This window comes from Alosa sapidissima, chromosome 10, assembly GCF_018492685.1.
Source record: "Alosa sapidissima isolate fAloSap1 chromosome 10, fAloSap1.pri, whole genome shotgun sequence".
Taxonomy (NCBI): Eukaryota; Metazoa; Chordata; class Actinopteri; order Clupeiformes; family Clupeidae; genus Alosa; species Alosa sapidissima.
In genome coordinates this window covers 28,888,873-28,914,343 of record NC_055966.1, presented here as the reverse complement: position 1 = coordinate 28,914,343, position 25,471 = coordinate 28,888,873, and the positions used below count along the sequence as shown (strand labels likewise).

At 42.9% G+C, this 25,471-nt stretch overlaps 3 protein-coding genes across 5 annotated transcripts; all 3 read left to right on the top strand.

Moving 5' to 3' along the window:
- On the top strand, positions 1 to 25,471 carry mboat7 (membrane bound O-acyltransferase domain containing 7). 3 transcript variants are annotated; one of them, XR_006034780.1, is made up of 10 exons: positions 1 to 110; positions 922 to 1,030; positions 1,179 to 1,308; positions 2,053 to 2,179; positions 2,907 to 3,063; positions 3,904 to 4,099; positions 4,382 to 4,534; positions 5,106 to 5,282; positions 5,671 to 7,680; positions 25,452 to 25,471. XR_006034780.1 is itself a non-coding variant. In XM_042108066.1 (9 exons), the coding sequence occupies exons 2-9, from the start codon at positions 955 to 957 to the stop codon at positions 6,095 to 6,097; spliced, it is 1,443 nt and encodes a 480-aa protein (XP_041964000.1). In that variant the 5' UTR covers positions 1 to 110; positions 922 to 954; the 3' UTR covers positions 6,098 to 8,356. The 3 variants fall into 3 exon arrangements, 2 of the variants coding, with proteins under 2 accessions (XP_041964000.1, XP_041964002.1); XM_042108066.1 differs by lacking the exon at positions 25,452 to 25,471 and having other exon boundaries at positions 5,671 to 8,356; XM_042108068.1 differs by lacking the exon at positions 25,452 to 25,471 and having other exon boundaries at positions 10 to 110; positions 896 to 1,030; positions 5,671 to 8,356.
- On the top strand, positions 8,722 to 19,707 carry tmc4 (transmembrane channel-like 4). The gene is made up of 16 exons (XM_042108065.1): positions 8,722 to 8,926; positions 9,316 to 9,508; positions 10,467 to 10,603; positions 11,215 to 11,376; positions 13,032 to 13,117; positions 13,937 to 14,082; positions 14,224 to 14,371; positions 14,505 to 14,663; positions 14,836 to 14,993; positions 15,854 to 15,974; positions 16,130 to 16,227; positions 16,424 to 16,607; positions 18,385 to 18,515; positions 18,768 to 18,923; positions 19,212 to 19,290; positions 19,426 to 19,707. The coding sequence occupies exons 1-16, from the start codon at positions 8,884 to 8,886 to the stop codon at positions 19,585 to 19,587; spliced, it is 2,163 nt and encodes a 720-aa protein (XP_041963999.1). The 5' UTR covers positions 8,722 to 8,883; the 3' UTR covers positions 19,588 to 19,707.
- On the top strand, positions 19,714 to 25,418 carry leng1 (leukocyte receptor cluster (LRC) member 1). The gene is made up of 4 exons (XM_042108073.1): positions 19,714 to 21,350; positions 21,857 to 22,048; positions 23,436 to 23,770; positions 25,029 to 25,418. Exons 1-4 carry the CDS (start codon positions 21,219 to 21,221, stop codon positions 25,249 to 25,251), a joined length of 882 nt encoding a protein of 293 aa, XP_041964007.1. The 5' UTR covers positions 19,714 to 21,218; the 3' UTR covers positions 25,252 to 25,418.

Here is a 25,471-nt window from a genome sequence, read left to right as displayed (position 1 = left end):
GGGACAGTAAAAGGAAGTGGCGATCCCAGCAACCTCTGGCACGACTGGAGACTTTCCGAAACAAAATCGGGCAGAGCGACGATTGTTAATTTGACAGAGGCGCCTTTACCGTAAGTATTGATAACGAGATTTTATGAGTTGGTTTTAAGGTGTATATGAAGACAAATAATTCAGTGGCGTTGGTGGATTATATTAACGTTGACGTTTGCTACACCAGTTCAATTACTGGTATGTTGTGAGTCAACACCTTTTGAGAGACGTGGGTTTTGAATGAATAGATATCACTTCAAATATGCAAAACATCTAAAAGTAATTTTCATCGCTCGGTACTACTAGGCCGTGTTTTATTTCAGTTCTGATTTACTGGTGCACAAATTATATTCCTCGGTAAGTCATGAATGCCTGCGGACATTAAGCAAGACCAGTGAATGAAATGTAGCCCCTTGCGAAATGATGGCGTTACACCAGATACTTTAAAGAGGAGGTTACAGAACACTGACAGCCTCCGATGAGTGTTTAACAGTCTGTTCTTGGCTGTGATGGTACCATGGTACAAGTACATTTGTGCTGTAAAGCTGTCTTCGCAGCACAGGTCTTAACGGATTTAAGCCAACCGCTGCAGTGCAATGTTTGGCTTTGCTTCTAGTTAGTTTTTCTGCATTGGTCATTGGTAACATTAAGTTGTTTTGTTTTCTAGAACATGAAAGCTGTAATTTCATAGGAAGAGTGTATGGGCGGTTTCACACAAAATATTGAGTTAACATGAAATATTAAACAACTGTTTGTTCCTAGCTGGCTAATCTTCAGCTAAGCTGCAAATTTGGTTGTTAGTGAAATCATATACAACGTTTGCATGTGTTCAGAGAGCAGCATCATTATTTGTGTGTGGACACAGTGTCCCTTTGTGTTTCCCCTCTCCAGGTTGTGGGTGGTGTTTGTTTGCATGAAACAGAGATGTCACCAGATGAACTGGTCTACCTGGGATTCATTGCTGCTTCAATACCTATTGGGTTCCTTTTCCGTTATCTTAGTAAGTGACAGGTGTTCTTAAACGTCACAGCATTAATGTATTTGTTCTTTTTAAATGAGTGTCATATAGGCAAAGTTTGGACTACTGTAATGTACATTAGAAATGTACATGTAGGCCTATAAAAAGTGTGATTTCTTTTTGTTGACAGGTCCTCCGGTGAAGCAGGGGGCAGCACTGCTGTTAGGTCTGACTATAACCATAGTTACCTGTAGAATCCACACCTTACATTCTCTGATTACGGTTTTGGGAACATGGGCCATCATCAAGCTAAACTGGAGGTGAGTATGATTCCCAAACATGTTTTACATAACACCGCATCACACACACACACACACACACACACACACACACACTCTTACATAACCACATCTGTGTGAAGAGAGATCTCCAACCAGGAACATATTGCTTGTAGAGGATTTCAGTTTATTTCTAGAAACCCTCCAAGGGTGAGTGTTCAGTCAGCTGAAGTTTTTTTTTTTTTTTTTTTGTTGTTAGGCACTCACAGGAAAATGGGGCCGCTGTGTCATACAAACTCTAACCTCAATTATACTCGGGGCTTAAATTAGATCTTAACCATAGATTCGCGATTCAGACACTTACATTTCCGGCCTGCCTGACACCCTTATCATTGCCTAGCATCCCCATCCGTCGGTATTTGAGTCATTTGTGTCTTATTGACATTTGAACAAAAGCAAATAGGGATGGTTTCGAAGGTCATTGACCTTCCTAATAAGAACTTACTTCTACCAGTAGTAGTAGTAGTTGTAGTGTCAGCCAGTGAGTAACATTGTCTGATTATAATTGAGCAGTTTTAGCAGTTGCTCTATGAAACATGGGGCAGGTTTCCCATACACGGATTAAGTCCTAGACTAAAAGAAAATCTCAATAAAGATCACTATTGAAAAGAGCTTTTAGGGCTTTGTCCATGTATAGGAAGCTGGCCCATAATGAACAGATGGCCAATGGCCATCTTGCTAGCTGACCAGCATGCATGAGTATTGAGATGTGTTTATCTCCTGCAGGAGCGCCCCCGCAATCACCCTGGGCTGGACATTCCTCTACCTCTTCTTCTTCCGCTTGTCCGCATGGCTCGGCCTTCCTCAGCCCACGCCTTTCTCCAATGCCATTCAGCTTATCCTCACTCTCAAGGTTGGAAGTGTGTTTGTGTGTGTGTGTGTGTGTGTATGTGTGTGTGTGTTGGGGTGGGAGTGTGGGGGTCTTGTCTGTCTGTCTGTGTGTGGGTGTAAGTTTGTGTTGGTGTTGTTGTTGTTGTTGTTGTTGTTATCATGTGCACAGAACCCTTTCTTGGGAAAACATGAAGAGTTTATCAGGCTTAACACTAGTGTAGCACATTCTTCTATTATCTATGGAACCTATTCAAAAGAGTTTACATTGACATTGGGTTGATCCATAATGTTGGAGTTTGCCATGCTTTGAGCTCTGCAGGCTCTGACTTGTTGATGTGGGCTGTGTGCTGAATTTAGCCATGACCCCAAAAGCTACATGACATAGATCTGCATGTTTTATAGAAACAGGAAGTTAGATTGGAGATCAGTGTCAAATAAAGCCTGATCTCTCTCTTTCAAAAGCACAGAGCAATCCCAACAACAGTGTAGTTTCTCAATGCCTGTATTTCTTGTACTGGAAAGTAGTATATTGATGTGTATCTATATCTATCTCCCCCTCACACAGCCTAGGGGTATAAACATCTTTGAAAAGAAAGCCAAGAATGGCCTTCTAAGCTGCACTTGCATAACACAACAGGATGTTCAGCACACTACTATTTATGCTAAACCAAACGCTTTGCTATGCTCTGTCTGGGCTGAACAGCGCCCAAAGACGTTTGTAACGTTTGTTTGCTGTGGCCTCTCCGCAGATGGTCAGCTTAGCCAATGAGGTGAAGAGTTTTTACTTAGAAAAGAAGAAGGAAGTGAGCTCATTCTCCAAATCACCTGTAGTGGGTGTTATTCCCCATGAGCCTTCCATCTATGACATCATATCCTATAGCTACTGCTATCTGGGTATAATGACAGGTAGGTGTGATTTGCATTTATTTGTGTGTGTGTGTTTATTTATTTACATAGTGCACAGCTATTATTATTGCTGTCAGTTAGGTATGCCTACTGTTCTTGTGTTTTTGTTCAGTGTCACTGTAAAGTTTGTTGTGCTACTGTTTGCTAATGTTTAATGTCGTCTTTTGATTTAAATATTTTAACATGTGCATTTTGTGTCTCTTTTTCTGTCAGCATCTCATTACACGTGATGTGTGATGTGAGTTGTCTAGCTTTTTTTAATCAATTCTCTTCCCTCTCTGTTTTTTCTGTGTTGGTCTGTGGTGTTGAACCATCACCCCTCTCCCACTTGCATGGTGCTGCTTCTTCTGACTGCTACCTTCTCCATCTTTGTTCTGGTTCATGTGTCGCTGCTGTACCTCTCTGGTTCATGTTGTATCATGTCCATGCCTGTACTACCTGCTATCATGCTTACGCCATTTTTTTCTCAAACTCCTTCTCTCCTTCTTTCTCTGGGTGGTCTGACACTTTTCTGATTTTCATAATCCTCCCTTTCTCTCTCTCCTCTGTCTTTCTCTCTCTCACACACACACATGCACACACACTGTATCCCCCTCCCCTCTTTTGCTTTTGCTATCTTCTCAATCATCACTATCCTCTCATCTTGCCTCTCTTCCTTTCCCCACCTCTTATCTCGCTCCTCCTCTCTCTCTTTCTTTCTTTCTTTCTTTCTTTCCTTCTCTCTCTCTCTCTCTCTCTCTCTCTCTCTCTCTCTCTCTCTCTCTCTCTCTCTCTCTCTCTCTCTCTCTCTCTCTCTCTCTCTCACTCTCGCTCTCACTCCATCGTTTTGCGTCGTCTCAGGCCCTTTCTTCAGGTTCCAGACGTACATTGACTGGCTGCAGCAGCCCAGTCCTCTCTCTCTGCCGGGGAAGGATCCCTGCCTGCTCAGACTCCGCATGGTGCCCGTGTACGGGGCGCTCTTCCTGTCCGTCAACTACGTCTTCCCCCTGGCCTACGTCCGCACTGACGAGTTCCTGGAGCACAACTTCTTGTTCAGGTCAGTGCTTGTAGGCAGGGACAGGAAACCCTGTATCTGTGTTTGTGTGTGTGTGTGTGTGTGTGAGGAAGCAATTTGGAGGTTCTTTTAAAACAAACTCTTCTAAAATTAAAATGTATTAATAATTACACAGTAAGGGATCATATAATGTCTTCTATAACACTTTGGTGTTGTCTGTCTTGTTCTAGTAAATCATAATACATAACATGTACAAGTGCAAATACACACACACGATGCAGATGCAGATTTATGCTGTTAATAATGCCGTCTGTGTCTCTGCAGGTTCTTCTATATGATTGCTGTGTTCTTCGTGTTCCGGATGCGGTTCTACTCGGCATGGTGTGGGGCTGAGGCCGGCTGCATCAGTGCAGGACTGGGGTGCTACCCAGAGGGGGCGCAGGCCAAACCTGGAGGAGGACCCACCGTTCAGTACAGGTCAGTCTTACCCGCAAGGCTCGCATATAGAAGTTTGCGTAGAACTTTATGCTATATCAATCCATAGGGGTATGTGATGTGATTCTATTCAGAAGGCCAATATGAGGCAAGTTTCATGCTTGAAATTCTCTGAAATCAGGAGCACTACATTTGTTTCACACTTCTTTTTATCACAGTGATTGTTGATGAGCCACCGACACAGATGATCATAATCCACCCACTTCAGACCACTAGTAGTGATCATGAAATGTAATCCTCCTGCTCTCTGTAGATGTATCTAGGCCACCAACTGTCCTGTCTACTTGAAAGCTGTTGGAGTTTTATACTTTAGAATGTTTAAAGAAGAAAGTGAGGACTGGCATCAGTTGTAAAATGAGAAAGCATCTTTGTTTCCAGGTAGATAATGTGGAGGAATCTGTACAGTCATTGTTTTTGTCATTTGTTGATGAAGGCACTGTATCCAAATGTTGCCAGTAGACATACTGACACATTATATATTCAGAGTGCAATGGTTGAAAGTGTGTGTGTGTGTGTGTGTGTGTGTTCCATATCCCTCTGTGTACATGTCCAGCCCTGACCCTGACACCCCAGTGCAGTATGACTTTAGAACCATCCAGAACATTGACTGCTACAACACGGACTTCTGTGTCAAAGTGAGGCATGGCATGCGCTACTGGAACATGACTGTGCAGTGGTGGCTTCACCACTACATCTACCCCAACGCCCCCTTCAGAGCCTACGCACTCAGGTGAGACGCGCACACACACATACTGGCACACACACACACACTAACATACTGGCGCGCACACACACACACACTAACATACTTGTATACACACACACACACACACACACAAACATACTGGCATACACACACACACACACACACAAACAAGCATACAGGAAAGACACACTCACGCACAAACATACACAGCATTCAAACATTCTGTATTACCTCATCATTGGTTTACAACTTTACGTTGGACTTGAAGGACCTTATGACAGATAGTGTGTGTGTGTCTCTCTCTTTCTCTCTCCATGCCTCTCTCTCTCTCTCTCTCTCTCTCTCTCTCTCTCTCTCTCTCTCTCTCTCTCTTCATCCCTCCCTTTCTCCCTCTCCTCTCTCCTGTCCTCAGGGCTGGCTGGACGATGCTCATCAGTGCCTACTGGCACGGCCTCCACGCCGGCTACTACCTCTCCTTCCTGACCATCCCGCTGTGCATCGCGGCCGAGACGGCCATGGAGGGCGCCGTGCGCTCGCGGCTGGGCCCACAGGGCCAGAGCATCTTCGACTGGGTCCACTGGTTCCTCAAGATGCGCGCCTATGACTACATGTGCATGGGCTTTGTCCTGCTGAAGGCCAGCGACACGGTCAGCTACTGGAGCTCCATCTACTTCAGCATGCACATCGTCGCCGTCGGCTGCATCGTGCTCGGACGACTGCTCAAGGCCGGAGGAGGCAGGAGGGAGAGGAAGGGAGCGAGCGAGGGAGAGAAGACTGGTGCGGCAGAGGAGGAGAAGAAGACGGAGGAGCAGGAAGTCCTGAGGGAGAAGAGCGAGTGATGTGGGGTGTTTTGAGAGCCCGCGGTGGGGGACTGGTGTGGAGTGGAGTGGAGTGGAGTGGTGGGAAAAAGCTGTTTACTCTTGAAATAAGACCTGCAGGTCCTAGCATGCACTGTCAACATGCTACTGTGCGCTTAGCCATGTGCTTTGTGAGCAGAGATATCAGGTTACGTGTGTGTGTGTGTGTGTGTGTGTGTGTGTGAAGCAGAGGAGAGGACTGAAGAATGTGAAGTTCCACACATGTCAGTCTTACCATGAGCATGGCTGGTGCAAAGGATCATGGGAATGTTTATCCTGGCAAAGCCTCAATGCATCTGTAATACAATTGTAGGTCATCATAGCACAAAATAATTTATTAAATAATTAAGGCAAGCAAGACAAGGAATCTGACCTACCTGGTCATATTTTTATCATCTCCAAAACTAATCCAAATAGTGTGTGTGTGTGTGTGTGTGTGTATACTGTGTATGTGTACACATGCCTGAGTGTGAATATTTCTGACTGTGTGTATAAATATATATATATAGTATATCACAAATTAATAACATCTTAGAAATTCACCAAAGCGTATAGAAATGTCTCACAAGTGTAAAATACTGTGGCAAAAATGCCCCTGTAACAAAACACAATTATGTACAACAGACCTGTATTTTTTTTTTTCACAAACTAAACTAAGTAATGATGTGATGCCTGTATGATATTATTACACATTCATGAGATAAGGTTACCTAATGTCCCTGTAAACACTTAACTCAAGCTGGGGGCTACCGCAGCTCCAGAGGAAGCAGGCTGAACCGTTTGGCTCTGGATGCAGACATTCTCTCTCATGTTTGCACCTTTGCATGTTAGAATATGTATAGTGTATAATACTAGGAAATATATGCAAACCATACATTCCAACACCAATACACTCCTTTTGCACTTGAATAGAACCTTCTTTTTTTTTTTTTCACCCTTAGCTGTGTATATAAGTATCTTTAGTTTAAAAAAGTGGCCTTGACTTGGCCCAGATTAGGTAAAGGTCTGATTTGTGTTAGAGCCATTGGCAGAAATGTATTCCTAAATTAGGCAGAAGTATTATTTTTTTCCCCTATTTGATTTATCTTATGATGATTTTAACTGCAAATCATCACTGATATTGTTGATAAGAGTACAGTGCTCCATCAGGCCAAATTTTGTCATCAGTGTTTCAGATTTTATAATACTGGACATACAGACAGGCAGGTTTTTAATATTAAGGTTGGCTGAGATATTAAACAGAATGTTTACCTGGGTAAGGATGTTAAAATCTTAATGGTACAATTATTTTGTACAATGTACTTTGGAAGATTTTTTTCCCCTCTTTTCAGTTTTGATCAAGCATTTTTATTCCAATTTCAAGAATGTACATATTAGCTATTGTTTATGTCAGCTAGGCAGGGAAAGTATAGACTTTAGGTTTGTCTTGATCTAGATTTGAGGGTTTTTTTTATCTTTATGCTAGCCAATTGCATATTTTCACATTTGGGTAATTATGCCATACCTTTATGTATAGCTTCTCTGATTTCTGTTCTCATTGTGTGTGTGTGTGTGTGTGTGTGTGTGTACACAGTGGTACATCTCTCCTCTTTCTCTTGTAGTTCCTTACTGCCATATCACATGCTTGGACCATGTGTGTTGTAGACCAATAGGCACTTTACGATAGCTCTGACACCAGTTATCTCTACACTGAAGCCTGTACGTCTTGACATACTGTAATGTAATGTAGTGTAATGAGGTAGTTGTGACCTAATTACCTGGCAGTGGAGCAGGTCCATTCCAGCTGTTTACTGGCAGTCAAGGTTTTTGTTACATCATGATTGTGATTGCTAGACCAAGACTAATCATATTTCCATTGGCCATGGCTGGTTATTGTTGCCTAGAGGACAAGTTTACATCCATAACCCGGATTGGTGTTGGTGTTGATCCCCTCCTATCTCTTTCTCTCTCTCTGGTATAAAATCCAAACCCCTTTAGAGGCAGTAACTTTATTTGTTAGGGGCTTACTGTTTAACAGGAATTAAATAGCCCTATTGTGAGAACCAGTCTAAATGTAACACGATCCTTTGAATATTCCTGGGACACGGATGCACATGCATTGTCTAATTTCTTTCCTGATTCTATCCCATGATGTTTTCCGGTTTTACATCAGTGGTTCATCATTTTGCCATGATGATTGTAACATCCCCTGCCTTATAAGAGTTTTACATTGTTATAAATTAAATAAAGGACATCTTTGCATTCTTGTTTGGTTTGGGGTCATCTCTACATCTTCAAAAGAGGCTTTTACTCAAGGAGGCAGGGAAGGGGAGAGCCCAGTGAAAATCCTTTACATTGTTCCTAAACACACACACACACACGATTAAGGACCTGCTTACAAACTGTACATTAGCTTGTCAAAAATTTGTTCTTAACAAAATAATCATTTTCTTTTAAATGTTTTTTTCTTTCTTTTGAAGTCATTATATTTGGGCTCCATGATTAAAACAGTGTAGCTGAATGCACATGGAAATTAGAGTTGTGGAAGTTGTTGAATGGGTTAACCACTCAAGGAAGTTGGCTGCCTGGGAAAAGATTGTTTGCATGAAGCACAAAGTCCATAGGGACGTTGTTACTGGGTGAGGAGACTTGAGGAGAGGAGGGGTTTTTGATATGGTCTGTCAGACATAACAAACCAAACATAGTTATGTGTTAACGTATTTACCTCGGTTTTGTACATTGGAATTATTGGTTTGCTCCTTTTGTTTATCTGGACCTATTCTGGCACAATGGAGTTGAATGAATTTAACCGCAACGGTGTTGCCACAGCAGGTAAGTAGTGAGCTCAGTTTACTGGTAGTCTCTCTTCCTGGTTGTAGCCTAGGAGTTAGGGGTTTAAACTGTAGTACAGTAAACAAAGTCAGGTGCCTATATTGAAATTGTTGTGTGTGGCATACACTTTATATATGGGTAGTTGGTCTATTTGGAGTATGTAAACAAACTGGTGAAATGAATCACAGCCTTCAAAGAAGCTGGCTGGAATTGATCCATTTGATAGTTGGCTGCTATGTGATGTCAGTGTCGGAGTTGATCTGACCCAATATTTGGCCTTCAGATGTAGCTTTTGGTGAAGACAACCCTCTTGTACAGAACATCCCTGCCCCTGTATGTTGAGTCTCCTGAATGAAATGAGCTGAACTAATGTGTCGTCTCTCTTGAAGGCTCTGGCTATTTCAACTCTGAGCAGTCCTTAAGGTTACGGAGACCGCCATCGCATGCGTCCAATCAGAATGCCTCCCCTCACTTTGACTGGGGCAGATCGTCTGAGGGGGGTGAAGATGAAGATGAGGAAGAGGAAGAGCCCCGGCATGTGAGGGAGCTGCCCATGCCCTTTGCCCTGAGGAAAGCTGTCAGGTATCTCAGACGGCTTCACTTGGAGCGGAAAATGGGGGATGTCATGGCATAGAAAAAACAGTATCATGTTTCTACTTCGCTTGGATTAATAATTAATGTTTGTTTATTCTGTAGTCATGATGAGGTGGGGTAGAGCTTTTTTTAACCTGACCACAGGATGTCTTTGCATTCAGGTTCAGGGTCTGCTGGGCCTGATTTGCCCCCTTTTCATCCAGATTTTCACAATTATATTCCATTGATTCATTTATAAAGTGACTCAAAGGTGAGGTTCAATTTAAGCAAACAGCACATCAAAGAGAAAACATCAAAAGAAAAGTGCTGTGCTGTGACTTCATCTGACTCTTGGCCAGTTAGCTGTGGGGTGATGGCATAGTGTGTGAGTAAGAAACTGAAGTGCCAGGCTGAGGTAAAAGACAAAGGGGGGAAATGTATTTGTGAAGGATCAGAGGGTGGAAGTGTGTCTGGCTTTCATGTTTGATGGCTATAACCTAACACTGCCAGCCTACAAGGTGCAGTAACAGCAACAGGTCAGTCGTGTTGCATAAACACTGGGTTTTTTTAAGCCATCAGCTGGACAGGTCTGTCTTCATACAAGACTGGGGAGGGAGGGACTCTGTAAAATGAATCTCCGTCTGAGTCTGAGGCCGGATACATGGCCCTCAGGTGAAGATGCCTCATCAAGTATAAGCTGCAGGACTGGACTTGACTGGACTGTCATAACATCAAAGCATTTCTACTTTTTCCTCTGTCTTTCTTTTGCTTTTTCTCTGTCATGCTCTGTCTCTCTGAATCCTTTTGTTTCTCTCTCTCCCCCTCTTCCTCTCTCTCTTCCTCTCTCTCCCCTTTCCTATCTCTCCCTCCCTCTCTCTCTCTCCCTCTTTCTCTCTCTCCCCCTTCCTCTCTTTTTTTCTCCCTCTCTCTCTCTTTCTCCCCCCCCCCCCCCCCCCCTGGCCCTCAGGCAGGTTCAGCAGATGCGTGTACCTGTGGCCTCCAGACGGGCGCGGCGGTCCAGAGCCCTGAAGCGCTTCTCCTCACAGGCAAAAAACGCTCTGGCCCTAGTCACTCTCTGGAGAAAATCCATACACAAGATAGGAGGTGACACACACGCGCACACACACACACACACACACACACACACACACACACACACACAGAGGGATAGAAAGAGATAGAGAGGTGGACACTCTGTTACAATGACACACTCAGAACACCAATGTAATGCCACAAAGAGAATGTCCCACCTGTCACTACAATTAACTAAAAACACTCTCTCCGTATTAACAATACTAACTCTCTCCATTAATTAAAAATACTAACTTTCTCCATTTATTAAAAATACTAACTCTCTCCATGTGTTAAAAAATACTAACTTTCTCCATTTGTTAAAAATACTAACTCTCTCCATATATTAAAAAATACTAACTCTCTCCATGTGTTAAAAATACTAACTCTCTCCATGTGTTAAAAATACTAACTCTCTCCATGTGTTTAAAATAATAACTCTCTCCATGTGTTTAAAATACTAACTCACTCCATTAAACATACTAACTCTCTCCATATATTAAAAATACTAACTCTCTCCATGTGTTAAAAATACTAACTCTCCATGTGTTAAAAATACTAACTCTCTCCATGTACTGTAACTGAAAATGCTGACTCCTTCCATGTGCGTCCCTCTTTGTTCACCTGTCTCACTCCCTTCTTAGGTCACTTTGGTGGGGGTGTCCAGTCCTACTTTGTGTTCCTGCGGTTCCTGGTCGTCCTGAACTTCCTGTCCTCCCTGCTGATAGCTGGGTTCGTCCTCATCCCCGCCATCGTCTTCAACTCTCTCCACCTGAACACCACTATCCCAGAGGCCAACCTCACAGGTGACCCGGTAGTTTAACAGGCCATGTAATCCTCTCTGATCGCAGTTAACTATAATCTTGTTCTACTGGCCTTTGTTAGCAATTTAACACAACTCATCTAGCCTGGAAAATCCAGACCCTGGTAATCTAGAAAGATTAAGGGTCTGGCCACGAACAATGTAATGGCCTAACTCAAGGGGCGGCACCACACATGCATTTGAAAATCTCACTGCACGCAATTGGATAACACTAGACCAATGTTTACTCTGTGAGTCCGGACTTGAACGCAATTGGATAACACTACGACCAATGTTTACTGACCTCCAACGTTGCAGCACTTTCGTCATCAGCTCGCCTCTGGCCCGCATAAATCAGATACGCCAATTTGATTGGTTCCCCGGGATGCAAGGGGTAAAAGTAACGTGCATCTTTGCTCATTGCCAGAGTGTCTTGCAGAGTCAATTTTATTGTGCTCTCGCGAGAACTCTGGATTTCCAGGGTACAACTCATCTCACCTCAGTACTATTTACTTTCATGACTACTCAAAGGAAAACAGTGTTTCCTGAGAACAGAGCACCCCAAAACATAGAAAAACAGGCCATGTAATCCTCTCTGATCGCAGTTAACTATAATCTTGTTCTACTGGCCTTTGTTAGCAATTTAACACAACTCATCTAGCCTGGAAAATCCAGACCCTGGTAATCTAGAAAGATTAAGGGTCTGGCCACGAACAATGTAATGGCCTAACTCAAGGGGCGGCACCAAACATGCATTTGAAAATCTCACTGCACGCAATTGGATAACACTAGACCAATGTTTACTCTGTGAGTCCGGACTTGAACGCAATTGGATAACACTACGACCAATGTTTACTGACCTCCAATGTTGCAGCACTTTCGTCATCAGCTCGCCTCTGGCCCGCATATATCAGATACGCCAATTTGATTGGTTCCCCGGGATGCAAGGGGTAAAAGTAACGTGCATCATTGCTCATTGCCAGAGTGTCTTGCAGAGTCAATTTCATTGTGCTCTCGCGAGAACTAGTACTAGAACCGCAGTACTATTTACTTTCATGACTACTCAAAGGAAAACAGTGTTTCCTGAGAACAGAGCACCCCAAAACATAGAAAAACTACCGTCTTTGTGGAGGTTTGTCTGAGAGCAGTCTTAAATGTCATAGTCTGAGATCTAATACCTGAAATCTGTGATTATTTAACTACTTGCTGTAGGCCTGTGTTTGAAGATTTTTGTCAGTCTGTCTTGTTTCATTCGTCAGTCATCATCAATTATGTTTGTTTTATTTGTCCATTGCAGCCTAATTTGTCCAGTAGCAACTGTCCCCTAACAAGAATTACCACCACATCAACAGAGATTTCTCTACTAATTAGTTCAGACGAGATCCAGCTCTGGTTCAGTCCAACAGTTGTGGGTTACTGTGCTAGATTCCTAGCAACCTTCTGAGTCTGTCAAACTTTCATTATGGCGGCTGGCACCTAGTAACTGGTGTTACAGGGTTCTCGATACGTTCTGTGGGACCTCACAGCGATAAAGAGCTGTTAATGTAATGGATTCCAGATCGTTGAAACATAATTATGTAATAAAGTGCTTTTGTTGGTGCCTGGCGTGGAGTCTTACCCAGCTGATGATTTTATGACCATTTTCTGTTCTATTATCAGGATTTGAGGTGTGCATGGTCTATGACACCAGCCCAAATGCACTGACAGTGTTCTACACATACTTCCTGGACTTGCTGTCGGGAACGGTAGGTATATCCTCATTCCCTTGAGCTAATATACTGCCCAGTGATGGCATGCAATATTGTACCTGAATCTGGCTCTCAACTGATTACTTGACATAAATAAATGACAGCCATTTCCTGATGTGAGGTTAAAGTTCAGTGGCAAATTACGTCAGCTGTTGTTTTATGACTATTCACTGTGCTCAGTGGATGCAAAACCACATTCTTGTAAACAAACAGGAAAGCAATCAGATTAGGAATGTAACGGTATGAAAATTTAACCTCACGCTTATAGTGACCAAAATTATCACGGTTTTCGGTATTATCACGGTATAAAAAGACGCAGAGTGGCTACATGATACAGTACACGTTTTGTGGTGAAAATGTTCCGCCTTTTAAAATCAGGTGTAACCTAATCCGTATCGCAGTTAAATCCATCAATTAGACAACAGAATCAGTAGGGTACCAGTTTTTTTTCATTGTACCAGGCCTACTGTATGTCGAAAGCAGGCTCGGATGAAGCTGGGAAGGATTGAACACACGGTTTCCACACCGTGGTAATCAACTGCGATAATTATGATATTTGAAATGAAAACGGTAATTGTTATAGTCAAGATTTTTATCGCGGTTTACCATTATACCGGTAATCGCTACATCCCTAAATCAGATGTTACTGATCAAACACAGTGTGTTTAAATATGTATGTAACTACTCCTCCTTTTCGGGGACATGGTAGAATGTGTTTGATATAGCTTATCTATACAGTTATCTGTACAAAACCTGTCAATTAATTTAGACACCCATGACACACACATACACAAAGTTCTTTTGTTCCCATTGCAGGGCTTTATGGAGTACTCCTACATGTTCTACGGGTACTACAACAACACAATGATAGTAACTAGTGGCTTCTCCTACAACATCCCTCTGGCGTATCTCCTGACAGCCTCCTTCTACTTTATATTCTGCTTCATATGCATCATCGTCAGGTCAGTTAACATTTTAAATGACCAGGCCCTGGCCTGAATTCTTTAAAGCTTTAGAGAGAGACCTTTAAGCCCTGCAGTGGCAAAAAAAAAGTCACGTTTGGTTATGGTTCTATCAACATCTTGGTTGATCTTGGATGTCAGGATGGGAGGTGTGTGGCGGGTTGCCGTGACAACGGGTGGAGGCACTGTCGGAGGTTACAGTATGCTGCTGTTCACTGGCTGGGACTATGGTCTCCAAGGAGACCGTGCCACCAAACTGAAGCAGAACAACATCCGCTACCAGCTGCAGGTATGCACACAACTGCCTTATGAGACACGATGACTCACCCAAGACATAGATCTCACTCTGTCACCCTACCACCCGAAATAACCTGAGCTTTTCATTCTCTCTCTCTCTCTCTCTCTCTCTCTCTCTCTCTCAGGTGGACCTGGAGGAGGAGAGGCTCCAGTTGAAGGCTAAGTCCCTGACTCTTCTCCAGACCGTGGGCACGTATGCACTGCGCACCCTCCTCAACCTCATTGTCCTCGCGCTCATCGGAGGAGCCTTTACAGGCATTGCTTTTGCAACACAATTCAGCCAGGTGAGCAGACCCCAAACTCTCATTCCCTACATCTATTACCATGGGACTGTTTGTTACTGCTGGTGTTACACCTAAACTCTTCTCCATTCATAGGGTGGTAGCATTTTGTTCTTGGTGTTTTACTGTCTTTGAGATGCTGGTGGGACTATGTTGCTTGTGTTTCACTGAACAGACCCAGAAAGCTCAGGAGGGGATAGTGGGCCTTCTGCTGGAGTACCTGCCCTCCATCGTCATCACGGCCAGTAACTTCGTCGTTCCCTTGCTGTGTGACCAAATTGCCCTGCTGGAGAAGCACAGCCCAAGCACCACCATTATCCTGGCCCTCCTCAGGTAGCTATCTGGACAGAGGAGGGCGCATCTGAGAGATGGAGCGAAAAAGAAGGAATCAAATACAGCAGAAGATGCTTTGGATAAAAGTGTCAGCTGAATGACTAAATGTGAAATGTATAAGATAGAATAAAGTACAATACAATACAATACAATGCAATACAATACAATGCAATGCAATGCAATACAATAGAAAATGTACACTCACACAACTACACAGGTGAAGCAGATAAGGAGAACTTATCTCACTTATGTGGTTTGCTTTGATAATCACATCTATTACATTCTTGCTATTGGGTTCTAGAACAGCTATTTTAGCACTGGCTTTAAATTGTTTCTTTGATCAACTACATAACGTGTATAATGAGAGAACAAGGATGGTAGGATCTTTCCTATACATTATTATTCTTATACGTCATCCGGTAGAATAGTTAACTTGACCTGCTATAGACCGTTTCAATCTGTTCCTAGAGGGTTTCCGGCTGAAACGTTCAAAACCAGTGCAGATACTTTGAAATGAAAATGAATTGGACTTTAGTGCAATGCCCTACAAAACGTTGATTCGTTAAATGTTTTTTACATTTTTATTTGTCTCCCAGTTACAATTAGCTCGATGTCTGTTTCTGTGCCACCAGACATGCCTTAGGAGCGCACATGTTTGTTTACGCAGTTTAAAGAGTCTATAGCCCTGGATGGACAGTCCGAGTATTTGTAGATTTCCTGCACTGCTTCTCCAACCTATTCATGATCTGCAGTGCTGGACAGCTTTGAGTGGATTAGATTTGATAGCTTCCATTGATTAGGCTGCCTTCTTTACATCTCTGTCATGTCCGCAGTTCATCTTGTTTTCTTTTGCCAAACAGAGCAGTGTTCCTACGCTTGGTCAGCTTGGCAGTTTTGTTGTTCACCCTGTGGGAAAACATCACCTGCTACACAGATAGGAGTGCATGCAGTCCCTGCCAGTACAACCACCGCATATATCAGGTATGCAGGTATACATAACACAGTATATGGTATCACCTATCAGTGTAGACATTCACATTTCTTTATTTTGATAAAAAATAAAAAGGTTTTATATTCCCTCTCGGACAATCAAATTTCTCTCTCTCTCTCCCTCTCTCTCACACACACACACACAGTGTTGGGAGACCCGTGTGGGACAGGAAATGTATAAGTTGGTGCTATTTGACTTCTTGACGACCATTGTGAAGCTAATTCTGGTGGATTTTCCTCGACGGTCAGTCCTATTTACTCATCTTATACAGTCATTACTGTGTGTGTGTGTGTGTGTGTGTGTGTGTGTGTGTGTATTTGTGTTGTATTGGTATTGGTATCTTTGTGCATGGCTATAATCACTGAGTCTGACCATTAAGCACCACTGCCATGTTATGAAGCTGTGAGACTCTATATGTGCCATATGATTTGTCCTGCAGCATGGTAGTGGACAACTGCTCCTGGTCCCTGGTCCAGTGGTTGGGTCGTGAGGAGTTCCTGCTGCCCCCCAATGTTCTGGGGCTGGTGTATGCCCAGACAGTGGTGTGGACAGGGGCCCTTTTCTGCCCTCTGCTGCCCCTGCTCAACACCATCAAGTTTGTCTTCATCTTCTACTGCAAAAAGGTCAGTCAGGGCTCCTGGTCTTTACCCCCGTTTGACGTTTGAATGATCTCTCACTGGTCTCGATTCTGTTCCGGTCGTTTCTGTGTGTGCCTGTTTGTGCGTTCATGGCCTGTTTGTTTGTTGGTTCTATTTCTTTTATTCTCGGTCTCTCTCTCTCTCTCTCGCTCTCTCTCTTTTATTGTTCTGTCTGTCTATACAGCGGGGAAAATAAGTATTGAACACGTCAACATTTTTTTCATTAGTATACTTCCAGTGAGGCTATTTGCATGAAATTTTCACCAGACATTTGTATTAACTTAGGTAATCCACACATATATAAAAAATCCAAACATTAATGTTCATAAGTAGAGTTATGAGTAAAAAAGTGGAATGGCACAGGGAAAAAGTATTGAACACGCTGAGAAAAAGCAGTACACAAAGGCAAGGAATGGCAAGGAACGAGCTGGAATCTATACATAGTTAGAGAGTAATTATCCCTCCTATCTGTGCAAATTAATGTAAGCTGGGTTAGTACATATTGATGAGCTATAAAAAGGTTTTTCATTACCAAGTTGTCACACAAGAAACATTTCATGATGGGTAAAAGCAAAGAGCTCTTCCAAGACCTTTGCAAAATTTTTGTTGCAAAACATATCAATGGAACTGGTTCAAAACATTTCAAAACTTCAGAATCATCCAGTAAACAGTATTGGAGCCATTATCTGCAAGTGGAAGGAACATCACTGCATCATCAATCGGCCATGCACAGGATCTCCTCACAAGATTTCTGACCAGAAGGATAGTCAGAAGTGTAGCCTAAGAGCCAAGGACCACCCCAGAAAGACTTGGAGGCAGCAGGTTCAATTGTTACAGAGAAAATCATAGGTAATGCACTCCACCGCCATGGCCTCTGCACACTCACCCCACATGACTCTATTACTGAAGAAAAACATGTCGAAGCTCATTGAAAGTTTGCTACACAACATTTGGACAAGCCTATGAAATACTGAGAGAATGTATTCTGGTCAGGTGAGAGCACAATTTAACTCTTTGGATGTCATACTACAGACCATATTTGGAGGAGAAATGGCACTCTGCATCACCCTAAAAATACCATACCAACAGTGAAGTTTGGAGGTGGAGGCATCACAGTGTGGGGCTGTTTTTCATCTCATGGTACTGGCAGATTTCATACAGTTGAAGAAATGATGAATGAAGCCATTCTTTCTGGGAGAATCTTGCCATCCACCAGGACAATGAGGATGAGACATGGCTAGACCTTCCAGCAGGACAATGATCCAAAGCATTCAGCAAAGGAAACTATCAATTGGTTTCAGAGAAAGGAAATCAAGGCCCTGACTTAAATCCAATTGAACAGTTTTGGAAGTTACCTAAAGATCAGGATTTACAAGAGGGACCCCTGGAATCAAAGAATGGGCCAAAATCACACCTGAATACTGCGACTGATTAGTTTCGTCATAGAGGAAATGCCTTGAAGCTCTCATTACAAATAAAGGGTTTTCCACAAAGTATTTAAGAAATTTCAGTAGGCGTGTTCAATACTTTTTTACTCATAACTCTACTTATGGACATTAATGTTTGGATTTTTTAATATGTGTGGATTACCTAAGTTAATACTAATGTCTGTAGTCTGTAGACTTCTTTCATGCGAATAGCCTCACTGGAAGTATACTTACTGAAAAAAATGTTGACGTGTTCAATACTTATTTTCCCCGCTGTATAGCCTCTTTAACCCATTTCAACCTCACACTCACCATCTGCCATGTTCCCCTCACAGATCAGCCTGTTCCAGAACTGTCGCCCAGCAGCGAGAACATTCCGCTCCACTAGCTCAAACGTTGTTTTCTTCCTGGTTCTGTTGTTTGGTTGGAGTCTGGCCACCACTGTTCTGATTTACAGTATGGCTGAGTAAGTGCCTGACAGAAAACATGACAGTCTAGTTCACTGACATCCCACTGGTTTGATGGCTTACATGTAGGCCTTCATTCTATTTTTTTAAATTTTTTTATCCAAAACAGTTACCTGTATACAGCTAAAGATCTGCCAATAATATAATACCTTAATTTACTACAGATGAAATTATTGTATACATTGTTATTAATTCTGTTAGTCTTAAAAATGAAACTTCTCCCCTTTCCTCCTGGTTCCTGTGAACTGTAGACTTCACCCATCCTATGGCTGTGGTCCCTTCCGGTTCTCGGTGACCATGTGGAGCATCGTGCCCAACTCGTTCCAAGGTCTGTCCCCAACCACGAAGGAGTTCCTGCGCTACATTGGCTCCCAAGCTTTCTCCATTCCCCTCCTCCTCCTCTCCTGGTCAGTAGATATAAGAGTCTACTACGTCCATACGACTCCATTTCTTTTGTTAGGAACATGAATTTCCATGTATGCTACTTAATGTCTTAGTACTTCCCATGTATGCTACTTGTCTTAATACTTAATGAGGCATAAACTTCTAAGGTACTTTGAGTGCATTTATATTGTAGTTCAGCATTTACTAGTTTACTGATGACTTTTTGGAAAACATTTAAGTAGAATAAGAGTGCTGGTATTCCATCTTCTGGCTAGATAAGCTTGGTGCGATAATGTCTCTTCCTTCTTCAGTGTGGTACTATGTTACGTGGCTGCATTGGCATCCGTCTATGGCAACAGCGTGGCTTTGCTCAAAGCCCAACTTAAACTGGTAGGAGCACAGTCAGAGAGAACACGTCCCTCGTGTCACTCAACTTAAGTCCACTGTTCAATGACAGAACAGAGCATTTCTATAAAATCCTAACCATCACGTGTGTGTGTGTGTGTGTGTGTGTGTGATTCTCAGGAGGGACGAGACAAGCAGTTCCTGGTCAAGCAGATAGAGGAGCTCACTAAGAAGCAGGGTGTCCCAAAACATGACAGAGATCCCATTCTGAGGGATCCCACCCCCATGGCCGTCGACCCCATGAGGGCTAGCTTCAGGCCGACGCAGAACAACTACAGCTAGACTGCTTCGCTACCTCATGCTCGGGACTGAATCCCAAGAGCTGTTCACCATAGACCAATGAAGTTCGCCTCCAAAAAGGATCCAAAGCTGCCATCTTTGCCCATATAAGGGTATCCAGATGTTAATTGAAGCTAACTGCCTATGGCAAGATGCATTGCAAGTTAGCTCTGAGGTAGCAAAAATCAAAGTTTGTGGTCTTAACGTACTAAAGATCGCAGTATCCACTTGAAGGCAGAGGACAAAAGTGTGTAGAGCAAAACGACTGTATTTCCGATTTCTTCGTCCACGCGAGAGTTTAACAGGTGCAATAATTAAAAATCCCCATGTTATTTTCCCATAGGAAAAATTGCAAGATACCGGATCTCCTTATATGGGCAAAGATGGCAGCTTTTTTGTAGGCGAACTTCAGAGATCTATTCCAGCTGACACTCCATCTTCCTATGAATTTGTGAAAAATATGTCATTTCAATGGTTAATCTCCTTTAAAAAGAACAACCTGCTATATGGACCTTCTAAATGCTTCCACATGCCAAAGGGATTATAATAGCCTAAGCAGTGTTCAACGAAAAGAATGTGAAGAATTTTGTAAAACAAAATCCTTTAAGTTAAATGTATGTATAAGCAATGAATTGATTTTGAAATGTATAGATAATTCATCCTAATGTATGGGCTGTGAAAGTCCATACCAGTTCAAGAGAACTCAGAACACGGTCTTTGTATGACAGTCTGATAGTTTATCAATGTTCTTTATGTTTAAATATTTATGTGTGTGGTATTTAGCAGATGCTTTTGTACGAAGCGACTTATAATGACAATCAATGAGCAGTACATTAACATTAAAATGAACTGTGTTAGTCTAATCAAAAAGCTTAAAAATATCAATATTATAAATAGGCTAGACTAATGTAACAGAATAATAAACATACAAACTGTGACTCTGTAAGGATAAATCAATTAGTGAGAAAAGGGAAATTAATTAGTTGAAAATCTTGTGTTGATAAGCTTGATATTGAGGTTATACATGGAAAATACGTATATTTAGAGAAATGCTCAAAACTGAACATAATTTCCTGAAACCTGAGTAGGGCCAAAGATCTTTGGTAGGGCTCCCTCTGGTGGTGATGTAATGGTTTTGTTGTTGTGATACGTAATGATGTCATACGTCGACCAACTTCCTGTTTTGATACTCTACTATGAGTCTTGTGGAAGATAGCCGATTCAGCTAGATATTGTGAGAAAAACGTTTTTTTACGCGATATGTAATTGTCGAGTAAACATAGAGACTCATGCGTAAAGACTCATGCATAAGCCTGTCTGATGCCTTCGTGTTATAGCATCATGGCTCATGTATGAAAGGGGAACCTTTAGTCTAGTAGGTAGGTAGCTACAGCTAATTCATATTGACTGAGTCCAACTGTAATGTTAGGCTACATTACCCTGTATGAAATGCCTGTTTTCTTAATGCGTTAAGAAGCACACAAGTAAAGAGCCACTTCAATATTCTCAACCTTAATCGTCAAGCTCTCTCACTCTCTCTTAAACATTGGCCGACAGTTGTAGTTCAGATTTGATGTTGAAGAAGTTGTTGCGGCGGAAGGGTTAAATTCGACCTCTGATTTAAATCCCTGAAAATGAACATCTTACCCAAGAAAAGTTGGCACGTGCGCAACAAGGACAATGTTGCTCGTGTGCGACGAGATGAAGCACAAGCGGCCGAGGAAGAACGTGAGATTCAGAAGCGCATAGAGCGCGCCGAGCAAGAGGTGAGAAACATGACAGGTGGGGCGCCACAAGCAGGAGGAAATGTGTATTTTGTTGTGCCTATCTTTATTTATGCATTTCTTTTTGACAAGGAAGATCATAGCATACATACCACACATAGGCATCATAAACAGGCCTACATATAAATTAAAGGACCATTAGATCCAGGGGACTGAGACAGGAAATGTAACGTGAAACCAAAATGTGACAATAGTATTTTAACGTTACCATTTTGCTGGGTGATGGGGTCAGATGGGGCTTGAAAATTCCCCACATCCAAAGTGGGTAAAGACGGGAAAAGTTTGAAAACCACTGCCCTAATCCAATTCAAACAAATGTCCCAGTTTTTCACGTGAAATGTACCAAAGTTGCAATTGGTCCACAATGTAGTTATGCACAATTTATTCATCTGTTGGTCTCATCTAATCTAATAATGTCCAGTTGTAAGGATGTGTTTCGGAATGCCTTAACATCACGCTAACCATAACAAACCCCATGTCTCGTACAGGCACGGACACAATTCTTGAGGAACAAATCTCGCGGTGCCCTTGGGCAGAGTAGCGGGGCAGCGGGTGAGGACGGAGCTCCAGAAGGAGGAGAGGGGACAGCAGCGGTAGAGCTCCTGAACCTGTTCCCCCTGGAAGATGCCTCTGGGAAGAAGGGCAACGAGGAGTACCTGAAAGAGAAGAAGGAGGAGAAGGTATAGCCCCATCTAGAGACCTGCCTCTAACTGCTCAGGGGAGGTTTTCCAAAGCCATAGTTGCTAACTAAGTTGCAATGCAATTTCCCATTGCCAACCAACTAAGTTGCTAACAGGTTAGCAACTATGGTTTTGGGAAACGCACCCCTGGACTCCAATTTTTTCCAAGTGTTTGATTCTTTAACAAACTAGGCTACTCAATTAGCCTGGGTGCCATTCCGAACTTAGTCCCACCCACAACGTTTGAGGTCGGGGTCAAATTCTGACTAGAATTGAGTATGACTACGTCAGGCTACTACTCAATAGCCGTACCTCATCATAATCCGTCGCTGAATTCTTCAATGCCAGTGGGAGGTTGTTAATTATTTGATTATTTACACTGTCTTGTTGTCTAGACTAGAGCAGCCATTTGTCTTCTTTAAACATCTGTAGCAAAGGTGGACATCAGCATATGGGTACCCAGCAGCCACTCACTAGGTTCATCACACTAGCTATGCAGGTGGTGATCGCACTGCTGCTCTGTTACGTCTTTCCAGGTGTTTTGTAGAGCTTGGATGTATGGATCTCTGTGTTTAGGTTAATGAATGTGTGGTGAATTTTTGTAAGTTTCCTGATAAGATATTCTGTAGTTGTTCTATACATTGGGCTAATGTGTAACCTCTGTGTGGTGAAAAGAGCAGGGGTAAATATAGCACAAGCTAGGGGCACATAGGTTTGCCTATAAGGAAGTGAATGCAGGGAAGAGACTGGACATCCCTAGCAGTTGTTCAGCTCAGGTCAAAGGTCTTTTGTAGAAATAGAATAAATACCTAGGCACATATGTATTACCAAAAAAGGCACGAAGGACATAGGAGCTCTATTCTATTCTGAGTGGTGAAAAACAAGTGATGCTACTGAAAAGAGGTATATAAGCTGTGTGAGACATGATGCTTGTAGCTGGCTTCATGAACCTATGTTCTGTGTTGGATTAAAGCTACACCTTCTGCAGTATCCTGTTGTTTTGTCACAATTCTTCTGAGTTTGAATCAGTTAATTATTATTTGACACCACAAATGCTCTACTGGGGGTTTAGCCTACACCACACAAGAGATCTATTTCTGGTTTAATTGGTTAATTACATGATTGACATTGAGTTAAATTAACTATCTTAATTCGTTTTGAATATTCCTATACACACAGAGTACTGATAACTAGTTCCTTAGTTGAAGTATTAGTTACCTAAAGAAAGAGATTTCTTAACTGTTAAAGAATTCGGGAAGCGTACCCTACTATACATAACCAGGACAGCTAGGGGGCGCTACACATCTTTCCAGGTGTTTTGTAGAGCCTGGATGTGTCTGTTTTACTGCTAACTACCCCAATCCTCGCCCCCTCTCATACCCCCCAGGAGAAGCAAGAGCGAGCTATTGGCCTTCTGGTGTCACTGGGCCCAGCGCCAGGCACTGCGGTCACTCCCTGGTACCTGGAGAGTCGGAGTGAACGAGAGAAGAAGAAGGAGGAGGAGGAGAAGGACGAGAGGGGGAAGAAGGAGAAGGAGAAGGACAAACGGAAGCACAGGAGCTTCACGGCGGAGGAGAAGGAGAAGAGAGACCGCAGGCTGAAGGACAGCCTGGACCCGCTGGCGGAGATGAACAAAGCCCTGGCGAAGAAAGGGCACAACGAGAAAAAGAGCAGGAAGAGAGAGCGGCAAGACCGAGGAGGGACGAGCAGCGGAGGACAGAGGTGAGTGGTCCAGGCTGTGGTGCTCCTCGTGCGATGATGTCCATGTCTCAGGTCAGTGAGATGGGGACCGGGGATGCAATGTAAGCGTCACCTCTGAAACAGTGAGACAGAATGATGGGGAAATGGGTGTGAAGGGTAGCAGCCATAGCTTTTAGGAATATTTCAGTCCATTGATTGCAGCACTGTTTGCTAAATGCATTTTTTTTTGTCAGTCATAATAGATATAGCTATAGAATAGAGTCAGCTACATGCAAAACACTTTTTACACTGGTTTTACACTTCTGTGGAGGACTAAAGTTGGCATGCACAGTGTTGTATTCCTAGGCCAAGACTGATACTGATATTAAATGTTAGTAGCCAAGGCTTTTTAAACTCCTCATGGGAAAGCTTTTAACTGTAACTGTTTGATTTAATGTCTTCATTCTTCCTTCAAACATGTTTTTAAAACTGTTCAGGAATATACAAAAAACAGTATCTAAGAATTATACCAACATATCAAAGCATTGCTATCAAAGCAATACTTTTCTATTATTATAGTCTTAAGGGCTGTTCACACCAGGAACGATAACCATAATGATAATGGCAAAAAAGTATCGCTCTAAAGTGTTTCCCACAGAATTGAATTCTATTTGTGGTGGTAGGTTTGCAGAATTAACTCGAATGCAACAGTTTTTAACTAAATTTTTGCAGCATGGTTATGATTCTAACCAGATTTAAACACAATTTAGTACAACCAGAAAAATCATTGTGTGGTGGTCAATGTTGATATTGTGATGGGCCGCCACAAATAAGTCAATGTATAGGAAACACTGCTCTAGCTAATATGAATGACAACGTCCACACATAAACCGTAACCACATGAAGAACAATGTTGTTGTTCTCACTTTCAAAGCAATTTTGAGAATGATTAAAAAAAAAAACTGACAGCCAGTCGGAATCCGTCAAATTTTAGACATCACATTCATCAACGCGAGGAGAGACTTTCATTCCCTTTCCTTACGCGATCATCATGAGTGACTGTATCATTCCTGCTGTGAACAGCCCTTTACAGTAGTGTTATGTAAATATCCTGAAGGCACTCTCTCTCCTGGACTGCCATCTTGGCCTCGTTTAGCAGTGCACATGGGAGAGTACCTGCTGTAATGTAACTGAGAAGCAGCTGTTAGCATATAGCATAAGTGTGGCCAGTGCAGTGCAGCGCAGCGGTGCGTGAGTCGCTGCCCTGTAACGTTCTCGTTTCCCGTTGACCCCCGAGCAGCACGCTGGAGAGGCTCCGTGCGGAGCGACTGCAGAGAGAGGCGGAGGAGAAGAGGAAAGCCAAAGCCCTGCTGGAGCAGAAGAGCGTCGAGGGGAAGCAGAAGGAGCCGGAGAGGGTGGTGGGCGAGAGGGACAGGCCCTACAACAGCGCCTACTTCCCACAACTGGCCCGCAAGAGGCAGAGGAGGGACCACGATCACTACGACTTCTCTAAACCCCTATAACAAATGGACACGGATGAGGAGAGTCAAAGGCAGCTGCTCTATTGGGATGAGTGATCCTAAACTGGACTGGACTTTTGGTGTGTGTGTGTATGTGTATGTGTGGGTGCTGGAATCGGGGGGCGTATACCCACCCTGTATTCAAAAATAAAATTCTGTCCGGTCGTTGACCGAGTCTGTAAGCTGTCTGTTTGTGTGTGTAGGTGTGTGTGCGTGTGTGTGC

Coding starts and splice junctions, on each gene's coding strand:
- mboat7 (XM_042108066.1), top strand. CDS start 955: ATGTCACCAGATGAACTGGTCTACCTGGGATTCATTGCTGCTTCAATA. Junction 2,180..2,906: donor AGCTTATCCTCACTCTCAAG/GTTGGAAGTGTG, acceptor GCCTCTCCGCAG/ATGGTCAGCTTAGCCAATGA. Junction 5,283..5,670: donor TTCAGAGCCTACGCACTCAG/GTGAGACGCGCA, acceptor TCCTGTCCTCAG/GGCTGGCTGGACGATGCTCA.
- tmc4 (XM_042108065.1), top strand. CDS start 8,884: ATGGAGTTGAATGAATTTAACCGCAACGGTGTTGCCACAGCAG. Junction 8,927..9,315: donor CAACGGTGTTGCCACAGCAG/GTAAGTAGTGAG, acceptor TCTCTCTTGAAG/GCTCTGGCTATTTCAACTCT. Junction 18,516..18,767: donor CTGATTTACAGTATGGCTGA/GTAAGTGCCTGA, acceptor TGTGAACTGTAG/ACTTCACCCATCCTATGGCT.
- leng1 (XM_042108073.1), top strand. CDS start 21,219: ATGAACATCTTACCCAAGAAAAGTTGGCACGTGCGCAACAAGGACAAT. Junction 21,351..21,856: donor TAGAGCGCGCCGAGCAAGAG/GTGAGAAACATG, acceptor TGTCTCGTACAG/GCACGGACACAATTCTTGAG. Junction 22,049..23,435: donor AAGAGAAGAAGGAGGAGAAG/GTATAGCCCCAT, acceptor CATACCCCCCAG/GAGAAGCAAGAGCGAGCTAT.